Source organism: Plasmodium yoelii, assembly GCF_900002385.2.
Source record: "Plasmodium yoelii strain 17X genome assembly, chromosome: 7".
Taxonomy (NCBI): Eukaryota; Apicomplexa; class Aconoidasida; order Haemosporida; family Plasmodiidae; genus Plasmodium; species Plasmodium yoelii.
This window is the reverse complement of record NC_036179.2, coordinates 76,194-93,045: the sequence shown is the minus strand read 5'-3', so window position 1 is coordinate 93,045 and position 16,852 is coordinate 76,194. Positions and strand designations below refer to the sequence as shown.

General features: G+C 20.7%; 5 protein-coding genes across 5 annotated transcripts; all 5 read left to right on the top strand.

Annotated features, from left to right (window-relative positions):
- Nucleotides 1-1,779: 1,779 nt before the first annotated feature.
- PY17X_0700053 (PIR protein) lies at nt 1,780-2,836 on the top strand (the record flags this gene model as incomplete). The annotated part of the gene is made up of 3 exons (XM_022956453.1): nt 1,780-1,794; nt 1,931-2,686; nt 2,771-2,836. The coding sequence occupies 3 exons, from the start codon at nt 1,780-1,782 to the stop codon at nt 2,834-2,836; spliced, it is 837 nt and encodes a 278-aa protein (XP_022810990.1).
- A 2,583-nt stretch (nt 2,837-5,419) lies between these two features.
- Nucleotides 5,420-6,534, top strand: PY17X_0700051 (uncharacterized protein; the record flags this gene model as incomplete). Its single annotated transcript, XM_722744.1, has 3 exons — nt 5,420-5,434; nt 5,542-6,357; nt 6,448-6,534. 3 exons carry the CDS (start codon nt 5,420-5,422, stop codon nt 6,532-6,534), a joined length of 918 nt encoding a protein of 305 aa, XP_727837.1.
- Nucleotides 6,535-8,878: 2,344 nt separating this feature from the next.
- On the top strand, nt 8,879-9,998 carry PY17X_0700049 (PIR protein; the record flags this gene model as incomplete). Its single annotated transcript, XM_022956463.1, has 3 exons — nt 8,879-8,893; nt 9,030-9,821; nt 9,912-9,998. 3 exons carry the CDS (start codon nt 8,879-8,881, stop codon nt 9,996-9,998), a joined length of 894 nt encoding a protein of 297 aa, XP_022810991.1.
- A 2,356-nt stretch (nt 9,999-12,354) lies between these two features.
- On the top strand, nt 12,355-13,370 carry PY17X_0700047 (uncharacterized protein; the record flags this gene model as incomplete). Its single annotated transcript, XM_726048.2, has 3 exons — nt 12,355-12,369; nt 12,488-13,219; nt 13,305-13,370. 3 exons carry the CDS (start codon nt 12,355-12,357, stop codon nt 13,368-13,370), a joined length of 813 nt encoding a protein of 270 aa, XP_731141.2.
- Nucleotides 13,371-15,636: 2,266 nt separating this feature from the next.
- Nucleotides 15,637-16,852, top strand: PY17X_0700045 (PIR protein; the record flags this gene model as incomplete). The annotated part of the gene is made up of 3 exons (XM_034637474.1): nt 15,637-15,651; nt 15,789-16,661; nt 16,766-16,852. 3 exons carry the CDS (start codon nt 15,637-15,639, stop codon nt 16,850-16,852), a joined length of 975 nt encoding a protein of 324 aa, XP_034493446.1.

Sequence of the window (16,852 nt, the reverse complement as noted above, 5' to 3'; positions counted from 1 at the left end):
TATTTAGTAAAACTTATAACTTGTATCATATTTATTTTGATTAAAATCATATTTTGATAACCTAACAGTATAATAATATTATATATCATAGTATAAATTATAATTCGGTTCATTTGGAACAATTACCTACAATATAATATACCTCCATATTAATGATTATATTTTTAATGTTAATTAATTATATTACTAATGTATAATAGATAATCATAAAATATAGATTCATGAATATCGATCGAGAATCGACAATATAACATAATCTATAAATTATTGTTATGCTTCTAACATTTTTTGAAGTTGTAATTGTATTAATAGAAGTTGCTTCATACACTTTAATTTATTTATCATAAAGGTATAATAGTAGATTAATCACTATTAATTTTTAAATTTCGAGGTATAAATATATTATATTTTAAAATAGTTAAAAAATAAAATATAAGTATATTAATAAAGTTTAATATTATAGATATGATGCATTATTATATGCCTATACATATAATCTAGAAATTACCAATAGTTAATATTGAAATAGTGTTTTATTGTGAAACCTTCATATAATTAAATATTAATTTTATCGAAAAGACATAATAATACATTATATATTTGTTAATGATCCAATTTGGAAGTTTTAGTTTTATATTCTAAAAATATGGATTAATGGTGAAAGGTTTAAATACTTAATATTAAATATCATTTTATTATTCCATGTTATATTATCATTGTTTTTTGTAGAATTAATAAAATATAGAATTTTTAGTAAATTATTTGAATTTATATACATTGATAACCAAACAAATAAAATATATAAGATAAAAATGAACTATGTAAAACATTTAGAAAATATTTATTTAAATTTATATATTAAAATAGCAATATATCTTATCTCTCTCCTCTTAAAGGTAATATAACAACCTAATTAAACATAGTTTTCTATTATACTTTAAAATATCATCAGTAGGTATATATGTTTAATATTTACTGAGCATTATTTTAAAAATATCATGCATTCAAAGACTTATTTAAGCTTATAGGTACGGGTTCAGTGCAAATTGTTTTAAAGAATGGAAAATATGGCAAAATATATTATAAAATTTCCCAATAAGATATACTTCTAAATTGAAGTATATAGGAATAAAAATAAAGTTATTGAGCACATTAAAATGAATTTTGAATTTATCTACATTAAAAACAATATAAATTTATTTAATTTTCATAGAAAATGTAGCATGTAACTTAATTCGAAAATAATTTAATTTTAATAAAGCCTTGTATATAGTATTAGAAGCAAATATATAAAAGTTTAATATATTTTAAGGATTATAGTAATAATATAATTTTAATTTTTTAGATTTATATAGTATTTAAATTTGTGAAGGACATTCATTAAAACATAAGATATAAATATATTTCTTTTCTATGTTCAAAAATACTTTAAATTCTTTATAGAAGGATATCCATTTTTATAATATAGTTATACAAAATGTTAGTAAGAATGCATTTCTTGTATAAAATGCATTATATATATATTTAATCAAAAGTGTATTAAACAACCCTCTATTTAAGGTAATTTAGCTAATTATCATAAAAAATAATGTAACTTTTCGTTAGTGATAATATTATTATAATATTCTATATTAATTTAATTATTGAAAAACTTATAGTATATTTAACTACAGACAGTTATATATAGGGTTAAAGTATTTGCGCCACACATTTGGTGCAGTACATATAAAAGAACATGCCTCTACTCAATTTACAAATCAAAAATAAAACCCCATTATAATGAATAAGGAAGTGGTATATGCATTTTTTAATAATAATAATTTCCTTTACATTTTTTGATATTGACCATATATAAATATCATTAAACTTTATTTTAATAAAACTTTTAATAATTCTCGTTTTTATTAATTGTTTTTAACTTCTTTCTTAGTGTCAAACGTTAATTCCTTTAAGGAACTCGTTTTCCTATGTGGAGGAAGATGGAAGCTATCGATTTACAGATGATAATGATTACTGTAATGGTGTAAAATGTGATGATGATACCGATAAAATTAATGCTAGATGTTTATATATTTTTAATACATTCTTTAAGGATAAGTCTGAGTTTGAAAAGGTTGCAAAAGGAAACATCAATATTGTTGAATACATTATGATATGGTTAAGTTATGTGTTAAGCCTGATCAAAAGTAATGGAGCTGACAATAGAAAGTATTTTTATAATACATATATAAATGACGGTGGTAAGTATACTAATAATATAGATTATATTGTTGGTTATAAAGGCTATAAGGATCTTATAGATAAAAATAATTATATTTTAAGTATGGATAAGAGCATTATATCTAAATTATATGATGCATTTAGTACATTATGTGACATATATATTGAGTTTGATACAAACGACTCAAATTGTGAGAAACCTTCTGAAAAAGTTAATCAATTTGTTGAAACATATAAAAAAATTATCATAGATCATAACATTGGTGAAAATATCCGCTATTTTTATGTATTGATTAATTTATTAACTGATTATGACAATTTAAAAAAAAAATGTGGAATTTTCCCATCCACTCCAGATATAAAAAAAATAATATCTGAAGCTACATCAAGTTCGATAGCAAGCAAATTCATTCCAATTTTATCGATATTAGTTGCAATACCAATTTTCTTGGGAATTGCTTATAAGGTAATAATAAGGAATTAAAAAAAAATATTATATATATGCAAACATTAACAAAGAAAACGTATGCTTCTTAACATTTTATATTAGTATTCGTTATTTGGATTTCGGAAACGATTTCAAAAACAAAAATTAAGAGAAAAGCTAAAAAAATAAAGAAGAAAATGGATCATTAATAAATTATTCCGAGTATGCAGATTGATGTATTTTAAGAAACTGTCTATTGGGGAGTAATTTTTGATCATAGTTTTTATATTGTTTTTAAGTTATAGGGTCAGGGTTATGTTTATGGAACCCATATTCGGGTTAGGGCTAAGTATTACATTGCATTTAATTTTTTATAACTTAAATACTAATTTAATATATGTATCATTCCGTATGTTTAATCACATATAAAGTCTAAATATGCAACCAAAAAGTGGATATAACCATTAATGTGGAAGGGGTTACATAACATATTTTATAAGTTATAATATATATAATTAAGTGTTCATATGGATTTAATATGATTAAAAAAAATGTCTATATTGCATATATTAATTCGTATTATTCAACATCATAATTGTCTATTATATAAAATTTGTTAATCTGCGGTTATATCGAATATTTCATAACGCAATGTTTCTTTATTTGATGAAAATTTTATTTAGTAAAACTTATTATTTGTATCATATTTATTTTAGTTTAAATTATATTACGCCAACATAACTGTAATAATAGATATTCATAAAATATAGATGCATGGAATATCGACCGAGAATCGACAATATAACATTGTCTATAAAATATCATTACGCTTCTAACATTTTTTAAGTTTTAATTGTAGTTACTATTCTCTTGTATTTTATATTTGTATTAATATAAGTTTATTTATACGTTTTAATTTATCATAAAGGTATAACATTATATTAATCACTATTAATTTGTAAACTTTATAGTTTTTAGGTATAAATAATTATATTTTAAAATAGTTAAAAAATAAAATATAAGTATATAATAAAATTTAATGTTATAGTTTGCCATAATAATTATAAACAATATGATAGATAAAATTAAAGTTATTATTCTATTATTTATATATATAATATTGTATCAATGGTCAAGCACTAAATACGTTAAATTTGGGAAACATATACAATTATATATTAATGCAAAGTATATATAAAAAGTATGCAATAATTAATTTGAACTAATAATATTTTTATTAGGTTATTATATATATACAAATTCACAAATATATAATTAAATATATTGCTATTGCAAAATAATATATGTTCTAGAATGGTTGATTTAAAAACGATGAAACAAGGAAAAATACTAATTGAATTAAAGTATTCCTCTTGAGTGAATTAATTATTTCGTTGTACTATACAGTGATATAGCAGTAACAATAATAATAGTAATAACAATAGATAAACGTATTAAATACGAAAAACACATTATGTTAATTTGATACATTACATGGGTATAAATTCATTATATATATTATTAAAGGTATGATAAAATTAAAATTGTATGCACAAAACATCAAATTAATTATTATAACATTCATTTAAATATGCTTTAATGTGATAATATTAGAATTAACACTATCAAGCAAAATAATATTAATAATTCTATAGTCTTTAAAAATATTGTTTTTCATCATAAAACTAAATATAGTTTATTATAAAATATAAAAGCAAACTATATATTTATAAAACAATTCTAAGCCATTTTTAATTAAGAATTTTAATGTATAAATTAATTGAAAGTTTTAAAGGTAGAAAATATAAAATATAAATAAATCTTATATGGCTACATCCTTGTCTTAAAAAATCATACTTCCCTTATCTCTCCTCTCAAAGTGCAATATACCAACCTAATACACATAGTTTTCTATTATACTTAAAAATTTTCATCAATACGTATTTATGTGTTATATATTTAATATTTACTAAGTATTATTTTAAAAACAATATGCATTAAAATACTTATATAAGCTTATAAATACAGTTTTAGTGCTAATTGTCGTTTTAAACCGTGGGAAATATGTGCAAAATATATTATAAAATTATATAATAAGGTATATTTCTAAATTTAATTATATAAGAATAAAAATAAAGTTATTGGACTCATTAACATATATTGTAAAGTTATCTATATTAAATAAAATAATATTAAAATTATTTATATGCAATTAAAAAAGAGAGCAATACAACTTATTTTATAAATGTTATAATTTTAGAAAAAACTGTATTATATATTATAAGAAACAAGTATACAAATATTTAAAATATTTTAGAAAATGATTATTTATATACTTTTAAGGATTATAGTAATAATATAATTTTTTATTTTTAAAATTTATACAGTATTTAAGTTTTAGGAAGTTGTTTATTTTCTATATTAAATCATATGTATAAGGAGATATATTCTAAATTCATTACAATGTTACTTTAATTTTTATAATAATGCTCATATAAATGTTATTAAGGATAACAATTTATGTAAAATTGTATTATATATACATATGATAATAAATGTATTAAACATCCCCCCAAAATAAGGCAATTCACCTAACTACCAAAAAGTATATATTGTTCCATATTATCTTTAAATTGATATTAAAAATAATAAAAATATTTTTATCTACAGATAATTGCTGTATATAAGGTTAAATAATTGTATTACCTATTTTAGTATATATATAACATGATACCCCCTTAACCTAGAGATTATAAATTATATTCCATCATAATGGATGATACTCTAGTATATAAAATTTTTGATATTATATTTCCTATAAACATCATTAAGTTATATTTTAATAACATTTTCATAATATATATTTTTATCAATTTCTTTAAATGGTTTTTTAGTGTGGAAAAATTGATCTTTTGAGGGCGTATTTACCCGATGATTTAGGCGCAACTACAAAACTCGATTTGAATGATAATTCGAAAATTAAGAAATACTGCCCTGAAAACGGTTCAGGATACAACACATGCAATACTAATCTCGATGAAATTACGGCCGGATTTTTATGGTTACTTGGAGAATGTTATTCTACATTAACAACTAATGGTTATGATCAAAATAATACTAATGCATTTTTTATACATATTATTTCATGGTTTAGTTACAAATTAAATCAAAACGAAGGGAAAAAATTCAACACAATAAACGCTTTTTTTAATGAATATGTAAAAAGTAGTGGTAATTATAAAAGTTTTATAACTGATGCCTACAGAATTGGAAATATTAAGGAATTCATGGATAAGCGAGAGTATTTGCTGAATATTAATATTGAAGATTTGTCTAAATTTTATGATGCATCCAAATTATTATGTAGTATGTATATTAATTCTGAAAAACATACAAAAGATAGCACACTGCTAAATGATGCGAAAGATTTTGTTATAAAATATACAGACCTCAACGAAAGCTATAATATTGAAGATACAGCACGAAGAAAAATATTGCCTTTTTTATCAACTGACTATGATAATTTTAAAAAATATTGTAATGGAAAAGGTAATAATTGTAAAGATTTTCAATCCCTTCCAGCAATAAAAACAAACGCTTCTGCACTAACATCTGGAAATGCATCACCAAGTTCGTCGATAGGAAACAAATTATTTACAGTTTTATCGATATTTGGTGCAATAGCATTTTTTTTAGGAATTTCTTACAAGGTAAATAATAAGGAATTAAAAAAATATATTCATCACTGAGTAATTTATGAGTATAAATAAATTATACATTTTTTTAAAATTTTATATTAGTATTCGTTATTTGGATTTCGGAAACGATTTCAAAAACAAAAATTAAGAGAAAAAATAAAAAATATAAAGAAGAAAATGAATCGTTAATATATGATTCAAAGAGAGTGACTATTTCAGGAACACTAATAATGATTAATATATTTTAAGAAACTATCTATTGGGAACTAATTTTTGCATAATTTTATATAGTTTTTATGTTGTGGGACCCATGTTCAGGTTAGGGCTAAGTATTATATTGCATGAATTTTTTTATAATTTGAACACTAATTAAATATATGTACTATATCCGTATGTTTAATCATGAGATGATGTCCAAATATGTGCCCCCAAAGGGGTACTATCATTAGTATGAAAGGGGTTACATAACATATTTTATAAGTTATAATATATATAATGGAATGTTCATGCCAATTTAATATGATTAAAAAAAATGTCTATATTGCATATATTAATATAGATATTTACTATATATGAATCCACATTATGCTATATCATAATTGCCTATTATATAAGTCTTGATAATCCAGAGATATATTGAATTATCCACATCATAATATATAATGTATTTCTTTGTTTGGTGAACACATTTATTTAGTAAAATTTATTATTTGTGTCATTATTATTTTGATTTAAATTGCATTTTAGTAACTGAACTGTAATAATAGATATTCATAAAATATCGATTGAGAATCGACAATACAACGTGATCTATAAAAGGCATTTTATGTATCTAACATTTTTAATAATATATAATAATTACACTATATATATAATATTTTTTAACTTTTAATTTTAGTTACTATTATCTTTTGTATTTTCTTTACATTTTTATTAAAATTAATTAGTATTAATAGAAGATGATTTATACGCTTTAATTTATTTATCACAAGGTATAATAATAGATTAATCACTATTAATTTTTAAATTTTATATTTTGAGGTATAAATAAATTATATTTTATAATAGTTAAAAAAATAAAATATAAGTGTATTAATAAAATTTTTATCAAATTTTGTTTTAATAATTATAAATAATATGATAGATAGAATAACGTTATTATTATACGCCTATACATATAAACTAGTAAAATGGTCTACCAATAACTAATATTGAAATATTGTTATGTTGTGAAAACTTAATATAATTAAATATTATTTTTTTCGAAAAGACAAAATAATACATTATAAAGGTATCAATGTTATATTCTTGTTAACGATCCAATTTGGGATTTGTAGTTTTATATTCTAAAAAACTGGATAAATAGAGAAAAGGATAAAGACTCAATTAATTTCAAATGCCATTTTATTATTCCATATTAACGCGTATTATATTATTAGTGTTTATTGAATAATCATTTTTTAATATAAAACAACATTACTTTATCATAAATTATTTGAATGTATATACATTGATAACTATAACAATAGAACATACGAGATAAAAATGAACAATGCATAACATTTAGCAAATGTTTATCTAAATTTATATATTAAAAGAGCAAATATATCTTATCTCTCTCCTCTTAAAGGGCAATATAAAAACCTAATTACGCATAGTTTTCTATTATATTTTAAAATATGTATCAATAGTTATTTATATGTTAATTTTTAATACTTATATGTATTATTTTAAAAACAATCTACATCCAAAGATTTATTTAAGCTTATAAATAGGTTAATAAATACGGGCACAATGCTAAATGTTTTAAACCGTGGAAAAGATGTGCAAAATATATTATAAAATTACCCAATAAGGTATACATCTAAATTGAAGTATATTGGAATAAACATAAATTTATTTAACGAATTAAAATTATTTTTAAATTTATCTATATTAATTACAAATAATATAAATTTATGTAATTTGCAAGTGTTATAATTTTAGAAAAAACTATATTATATATTATAAGAAACAAGTATATAAGTATTTAATATATTTTAAAAAATGACTATTTATATACTTTTAAGGATTATAGTAATAATATAATTTTTAATTTTTTAGATTTATACAGTATTTAAGTTTTAGAAGGATAATCATTAAAAAATAGATATAAATATATTCCTTTTCTATGTTCAAACATACTTTAAATTCATTATAAAAGTATATTAATGTTTATAATAAGGTTATACCATATATTAGTAAGAATGTCATTTTTTGTATAAAATGCATCATATCTATATTTAATCAAAAATGTATTAAGTAACCCTCTAAGGTAATTTAGCTAATTATCATAAACAGAAATAGAACGTTTCTTTACTAACAATATTATTTTATTATGTATAATAATTTAATTATTAAAAAGTTATAATATATTTAACTCAGACAGCTTTTATATATAGGGTTAATATATTTGCGTCACATATTGGGAGTAACGTATAGAAAACAGCATGATTTTACTCAAGTTACAAATCTAAAATGAAATTTCATCAAAATGGATAAAGAAGTGGTATATGCATTTTTAATAATAATAATTTCTTTTACATTTTTTGATATTGTATTATATATAAATATCATTAAACTTTATTTTAATAAAATTTTCAATAATGCACATTTATAATAATTGTTTTAAAATTTTTTTTTAGTGTAATAACTTCATTTATGTAATGACGAAATTTCCAGATAAATTGGGCACTGACGGAAAGTATTATTTTAATGATGATGAACATTTCAAAAAGTATTGTAGTAATCAAAATTGTGTCAATGAGCTCGAAAAAGTTAGTGCTGGATGTTTATATTTGTTTGATGCATTCTTTAAGGATTCTTCTGTGTTTGAGTCTGTTGCAAAAAGTAACATCAATATTGTTGATTATATTATCATATGGTTAAGTTATATGTTAAACCTAAAAACACCAGGAACTAAGAGCAATTTAGAACATTTTTATGAGACAAATATAAATAATGATAAGTATAAAAATACTATAGACAAAGTTGAAGGTTGTAGTAGTTATAAGGAACTTATAGATAAAACAAAAATGATGAATATGGATATTAAAGATATATCTAAATTTTATGAAGTATTTAAATTATTATGTGAAATGTATACTGAATTTGATGAAAACAAGAAAGATTGCGCAGAATGTTCGAAAAAAGCTAGTCAATTTGCTAGCAAATATAAAGAACTTAGTGAAAATTCTGATATTACTAGTAATAGCCCCTATAATAAAGTATTGTGTACTTTATCAAATGATTATGATAAGTTAAAAGGGAAAAGCAACGATAGTTCATTGTTTCCAACGATAGATAAAACAAAAATTACTATAAAATGTCCTGAACAAATTTCTGAAGTTACATCAAGTTCGTCGACAGCAAACAAATTATTTATAGTTTTATCGATATTTGGTGCAATAGCAATTTTTTTGGGAATTTCTTATAAGGTAAATAATAAGGAAATTAAACAATTATTTTCGTATTACTTATATGCGAATATCAAAAAATATATAATTCGATTACCGTTTTTATATTAGTATTCGTTATTTGGATTTCGGAAACGATTTCAAAAACAAAAATTAAGAGAAAAAATAAAAAATATAAAGAAGAGAATGAATCATTAATATATGAATCGAAGAGTAATAATGATTAATGTTGTTAAGAATCTGTCTATTGGGGAATAATTTTTGCATAATTTTTATATAGTTTTTATGTTGTGGGTCAGGGTTGTGTTTATGTAACCCATATTCGGGTTAGGGCTAAGTATTATATCTTTATTTAATTTTTATAATTAAACACTAATTTAATATATGTACTATACTCGTATTTTTAATCACAAGATAAAATCAAAAGTCCAAATATGCAACCAAGAATGGGTATAAGCTAATATGAAAGGGGTCGCATAACATATTTTATAAGTTATATATATAGTTGAGTGTTCATATCGATTTAATGTGATTAAAATAAAATGTCTATATTGCATATATTAATATAGATATTGATTATATATGAATTCATATTATGGAATATCATAATTGACTATTATATAAAACTTGTTAATCAGGGACTATATTGAATTATGCATATAATATTATGTTTCTTTATTTTATGAAAATTTTATTTAGTAAAACTTATAAATTGTATCATATTTATTTTAATTTAAATAATATTATCCAATTGAACTACAATAATAAATAAACATAAAATATAGATTCATAAATATCGATCGAGAATCGACAATATGACATAGTCTATAAAATATTACTATGCTTCTACATTTTTAGTAATACATAAAAAATTGAACTATATATAATATTTTTTAAGTTTTAATTGTAGTTACTATTATCTTTTTGTATTTTACATTTGATTAAAATTAGTAATAATAAAAGTTGTTTTATGCTCCTTAATTTATTGCCATAAGGTATAATAATATATTAATTACTATTAATTTTTAAACTTTATATTTTGAGGTATAAATAAATAATATTTTAAAAGATTTAAAAAATAAAATATAAGTGTATTAATAAAATTTTTATCAAATTTTGTTTTAATAATTATAAATAATATGATAGATAGAATAACGTTAATATTATACGCCTATACATATAAACTAGTAAAATGGTCTACCAATAACTAATATTGAAATATTGTTATGTTGTGAAAACTTAATATAATTAAATATTATTTTTTTCGAAAAGACAAATAATACATTATAAAGATATCAATGATTATATTTTTGTTAAAGATTCAATTTAGAAATTGTAGTTTTATATTATAAAAATTTGGATTCATGGATAAAATGATAAAGACTCAATTCATGTTAAATGTCAATTTATTATTCCATATTAATTCTTATTATATTATTAGTTTTTATTGAATACTCATTTTTTAATCTAAAACATTACGTTACCATATAATTAATAAAATATAGAATTTTTAATAAATTATTTGAATGTACATACATTGATAACTATATCAATAAATATGTAAGATAAGAATGAACAATGCATAGTATTTAGGAAATATTTATCTAAATATATATATTAAAATTGCAAATATATCTTATCTCTCTCCTCTTAAAGGGCAACATAACAACCTATTCACAAATAGTTTTCTATTATACTTTAAATATCATCAATACTTATTTATGTGTTAATATTTACTAAGTATTATTTTAAAAATAATATACATTCAAAGGCTTATTTAAGCTTATAAATACTGGTTCAGTGCTAATTGTTGTTTTAGAGAGTGGAAATTATGCGTAAAATATATTGTAAATTATTCGATAAGGTATACTTCTAAATTGAAATACATAGGAATAAAAATAAAATTATTGTACTCATTAAAATTATTTTTTAATTTATCTATATTAAATAAAAACAATATAAATTTATATAATTTGCATAGAAAATGGAGCATGTAACTAAATTTGAAAATAGTATTATTTTAGAAAAGACTGTATTATATATTATAAGAAACAAGTATATAAGTATTTAATATTTTTTAAAAAGTTATTATTTATATTCTTTTAAGGATTAAGTAATAATAGATTTATTAATTTTTTATATTTGTGCAGTATTTGAATTTTGTGACGTTGCTTGTGTTCTATATTAAAGCATATGTATAAGTATATATTTTTTAAATTCATTATAAAATTGTATTAATTTTTATAATAAAGTTATACCAAATGTTAGTAAGAATAGTATTTTTGTATAAAATGCATCATATATACATATGGAAAAGTGTATAAGAAACCCTCTATTTAAGATAGTTTAGCTAATTTCCATAAAATAAGTATAATATGATTTTAGTAATGCTAATGTATTATTATTTTACATGTAGTTAAAATTAAGAATAATATGTCTAACGAAAGATAACTGCTATGTAAAGATCTTGAGTAAATATACCATATATTTTATACAATATATATAAATAACATCACCCCGCATAACTTCCAAATTATAACAGAATCTCATTATAATGTCTAAGGGATTGGTATATATCATGTTCTTATATTATTCGTATGTTGCATTCCTATAAATTATATTAATTTTAATTTTAGTAATATTTATATTAATACATTTTTTGTTTAATTCGTAAAATATATTCGTAGTGTGATGCAATTAATTTGGCTGATAATTATATTTTTGGTGATCCGAACAACTCGAGAGAAAATGGTTATGAGAGTTTTTTTGATTCATATTGTCCCGATGATAACTGCGATACTGATAACAACAAAGTTAGTTCTACTTTTATATCATTACTAAAAATTTTTGAGGATGAAAGTTTAGAGAGTGATAAACTTGCTGAATACGCTAGTTTATGGTTAAGTCATAAAGCAAATCAAAAACCACAAAATGGAACCACCAAATTATACGATTTTTATACTAGTTATGTATTAACAAATAATAAATATGATGATAAAATATTTACTAATAATAAGATTAATATGGAAGTTATATCTAAAAAAATAGAATCGATGGATATTGATATTAAAGATATATCTAATTTTTATGATGCATTTAAATCATTATGTAACATGTATAGTGAATTTGATCCAGAAAAAAATAATGAATGCAAGACATGTTTAGAAACTGCTGGAGAATTGGTTGAAAAATATGAAAAACTTAAAAATGCTTTAGATATTAATAAAGGAAGTTCTTATTATAAACTATTGTCTAGTTTATCAAATGATTATAAAATTTATGGACAAATATATAATAGTGTATGTAATAATTCCTCACCATTTGTAGCTTGTCCACGAAGTTCAGTAACAAAAAATACACTAATTACAATTGCAATTATATTTGTTGCAGCATCAATTTTATTGGTAGTTTCTTATAAGGTAAATAATAAGGAATTAAAAAAAAAATATTGTATATATGTAAACATTAACGAACAACCGTACGCTTCTTAACATTTTATATTAGTATTCGTTATTTGGTTTTCGGAAACGATCTCAAAAACACCATTTAAGAGAAATGCTAAAAAAATAAAGAAGAAACTGATCATTAATATGTGATTTGAAGAGTAGTGATTATTCAAGGAATAGTAATAATGGTTGATATATTTTAAGAAATTGTCTATTTCTAAGTAATTTTTGCATAATTTTTATATAGTTTTTATGTTGTGGAACCCATATCGGGTTAGGGATAAGTGTTATATTGCATTAATTTTTTATAATTTGAACGCTAATTAAATACATGTACTATACCCGTATATTCAATCATGAGAAGTCCAAATATGCAACCAAAAGGGGGATAAGCTAACATGAAAGGGATCAATACCAAATTTCCCATAAAGTATAATATATACAATTGTGTGTTTATTCCGATTTAATATGATTAAAATAAAATGTCTATATTGCATATATTAATTCATATTATGATATATCATAATTATTTATTATATAAAGTTTGTTAATCATAATTATAAAGAATTATTCATATCATAATATGTTTCTTTATTTAATGAAAATTTTATTTAGTAAAACTTATTATTTGCATCATATTTATTTTAATTCAAATAATATTTTTATAACCGAAGAATATAATAATATTATTATCAGAGTATAATTATAATTCGATTCATTTGGAACAATTGTCTACATTATAATATACCTTCATGTTTATTAAACACAGTACTAATATATAATAGATAATCATAAAATATAGATTCATGAATATCGATCGAGAATCGACAATATAACATAATCTATAAAATACTATTATGCTTCTAACATTTTTTGAAGTTGTAATTGTTGTTACTATTATCTTCTTGTATTAATAGAAGTTGATTTGTACGCTTTAATTTATTTATCATAAGGTATAATAATAGATTAATCACTATTAATTTTTAAATTTTGAGGTATAAATATATTATATTTTAAAATAGTTAAAAAATAAAATATAAGTATATAATAAAATTTAATATTATAGATATGATGCATTATTATATGCCTATACATATAATCTAGAAATTACAAATAGTTAATATTAAAATATTGTTTTATTGTGAAACCTTCATATAATTAAATATTAATTTTATCGAAAAGACATAATAATACATTATATATTTGTTAATGATCCAATTTGGAAGTTTTAGTTTTATATTCTAAAAATATGGATTAATGGAGAAATTGTTAAATACTTAATTAATATTAAATAGCACTTTATTATTCCATATTAATGCGTATTATATTATTATTGTTTTTTGTCGAATTAATAAATTATTTGAATGTATATACATTGATAACTATACAATAAAATGTATAAAATAAAATGAACTATGTAGAACATTTAATGAATATTTATATAAATTTATATATTAAAATAGCAATATATCTTATCTCTCTCCTCTTAAAGGTAATATAACAACCTAATTAAACATAGTTTTCTATTATACTTTAAAATTTGCATCAATACTTATTTATTTGTTAATATTTACTAAGCATTATTTTAAAAATAACATGCATTTAAAGACTTATTTAAGCTCATAAGTACGGGTTCAGTGTAAATTGTTTTAAAGAATGGAAAATATGACAAAATATATTATAAAATTACCCCATAAGGTATATTGGAATAAAAATAAAGTTATTGTTTTTATCAAAATGGATTTTGAATTTATCTACATTCATTAAAAACAATATAAATTTATATAAGTGCATAGAAAGGAAACAATGCAACTTAGTTTGAAAATACTATAATTTTAATAAAACATGGTATATAGTATTAGAAACAAGTGTATAATTATTTAATATGTTTTAAGAAATGACTATTTATATATTTTAAGGATTATAGTAATAATATAATTTTTAACTTTTTAGATTTATACAGCATTTAATTTTTTGAAGGACAATGATCAAAACATAAGATATAAATATATTCCTTTTCTATGTTCAAAAATACTTTAAATTCTTTATAGAAGGATATCCATTTTTATAATAAAGATATACCAGATGTTATTAAGAATAGCATTTTTTTTATAAAATGCATCGTATTTATATTTAACTAAAATGTATTAAACAACCCTCTATTTAAGGTAACTTAGCTAATTAACATAAACACTAATAAAACCTTTTTTTAGTAATAACATTATTTTATTATTCCATATTAATTTAATTATTGAAAAACTTATATTATATTTAACTACAGGCAGTTTCTATATATAGGATTAAAGTATTTATGCCACATATTGGGGACAGTACATATAAAAGAACATGCTTCTACTCAATTTACAAATCAAAAATAAAATCCCATTATAATGAATAAGGAAGTGGTATATGCATTTTTTAATAATAATAGTTTCCTTTACATTTTTTTATATTATATTATAAATATATACCATTAAACTTTATTTTAATAAAATTTTTAATAATTCGCGTTTTTATTAATTGTTTTTAAATGTTTTCATAGTGTAAAAGGTTCAAGAATATATGGGATACTTTTCCCGATGAATTGGGCGATAGTGGAAATTATCAATTTAAAGATAATAATTTTTCAAATAATTATTGTAATAATAATAATTTGTCAAGTGATTTTTGTTATAATAATTTTCAAAGTGATTTCAATAGAATAAATGCTGGATGTTTATATTTGTTGGATGAATTAATTAATGATTGTGGTGTGGTTTCCCCTCCTGAAAAAAATATCATCAATATTGTAGATTACATTTTGATATGGTTAAGTTATACGTTAAACCTAAAGAAAAGTGAAAAAGACAATATAACGTGTTTTTATAAAGAATACATATATGATTGTGATAAGTATAAGACAAAAATAAATGAATTTACTGATTATGATGATTATATTGGTCTTATAGATACAAAAATGGGTGTGTTGAATATGGATAGTAATACTGCATCTAAATTTTATAAAGCATTTAAATCGTTATGTGAAATATATACTGAATTTGATGAAAACACGTCAAATTGCACAAACTATTCGGAAACAGCTAAAGAATTTGTTAAACAATATGAAGAACTTTACAAAGATGATAATATCACTAAAGACAGTTCATATAGTAAAGTATTATGTACTTTATCAAATGATTATGATAATTTTAAAAAGAAATGTAACGATAATTCATCGCTTCCAACGATAGAAACAGAAAAAATTTCTGAAATATGTTCTGAACAAACTTCTAAAAAAACTCATGTAGCAGGATATGAAGAATGGTCTGGAGAAATTTCTGAAGATACATCATCAAGTTCGTCGATAGCAAGCAAATTAATTCCGGTTTTATTGATATTTGCTGCAATACCAATTTTCTTGGGAATTTCTTATAAGGTAAATAATAATGAATTAAAAATTATTACATTTAAATATTATTTTTATTAAATATATGCAAACGTTAACAAATAAATCGTACGTTTCTTAACATTTTATATTAGTATTCGTTATTTGGATTTCGGAAACGATCTCAAAAACAATATTTAAGAGAAAAAATAAAAAATATAAAGAAGAAAATGAATCATTAA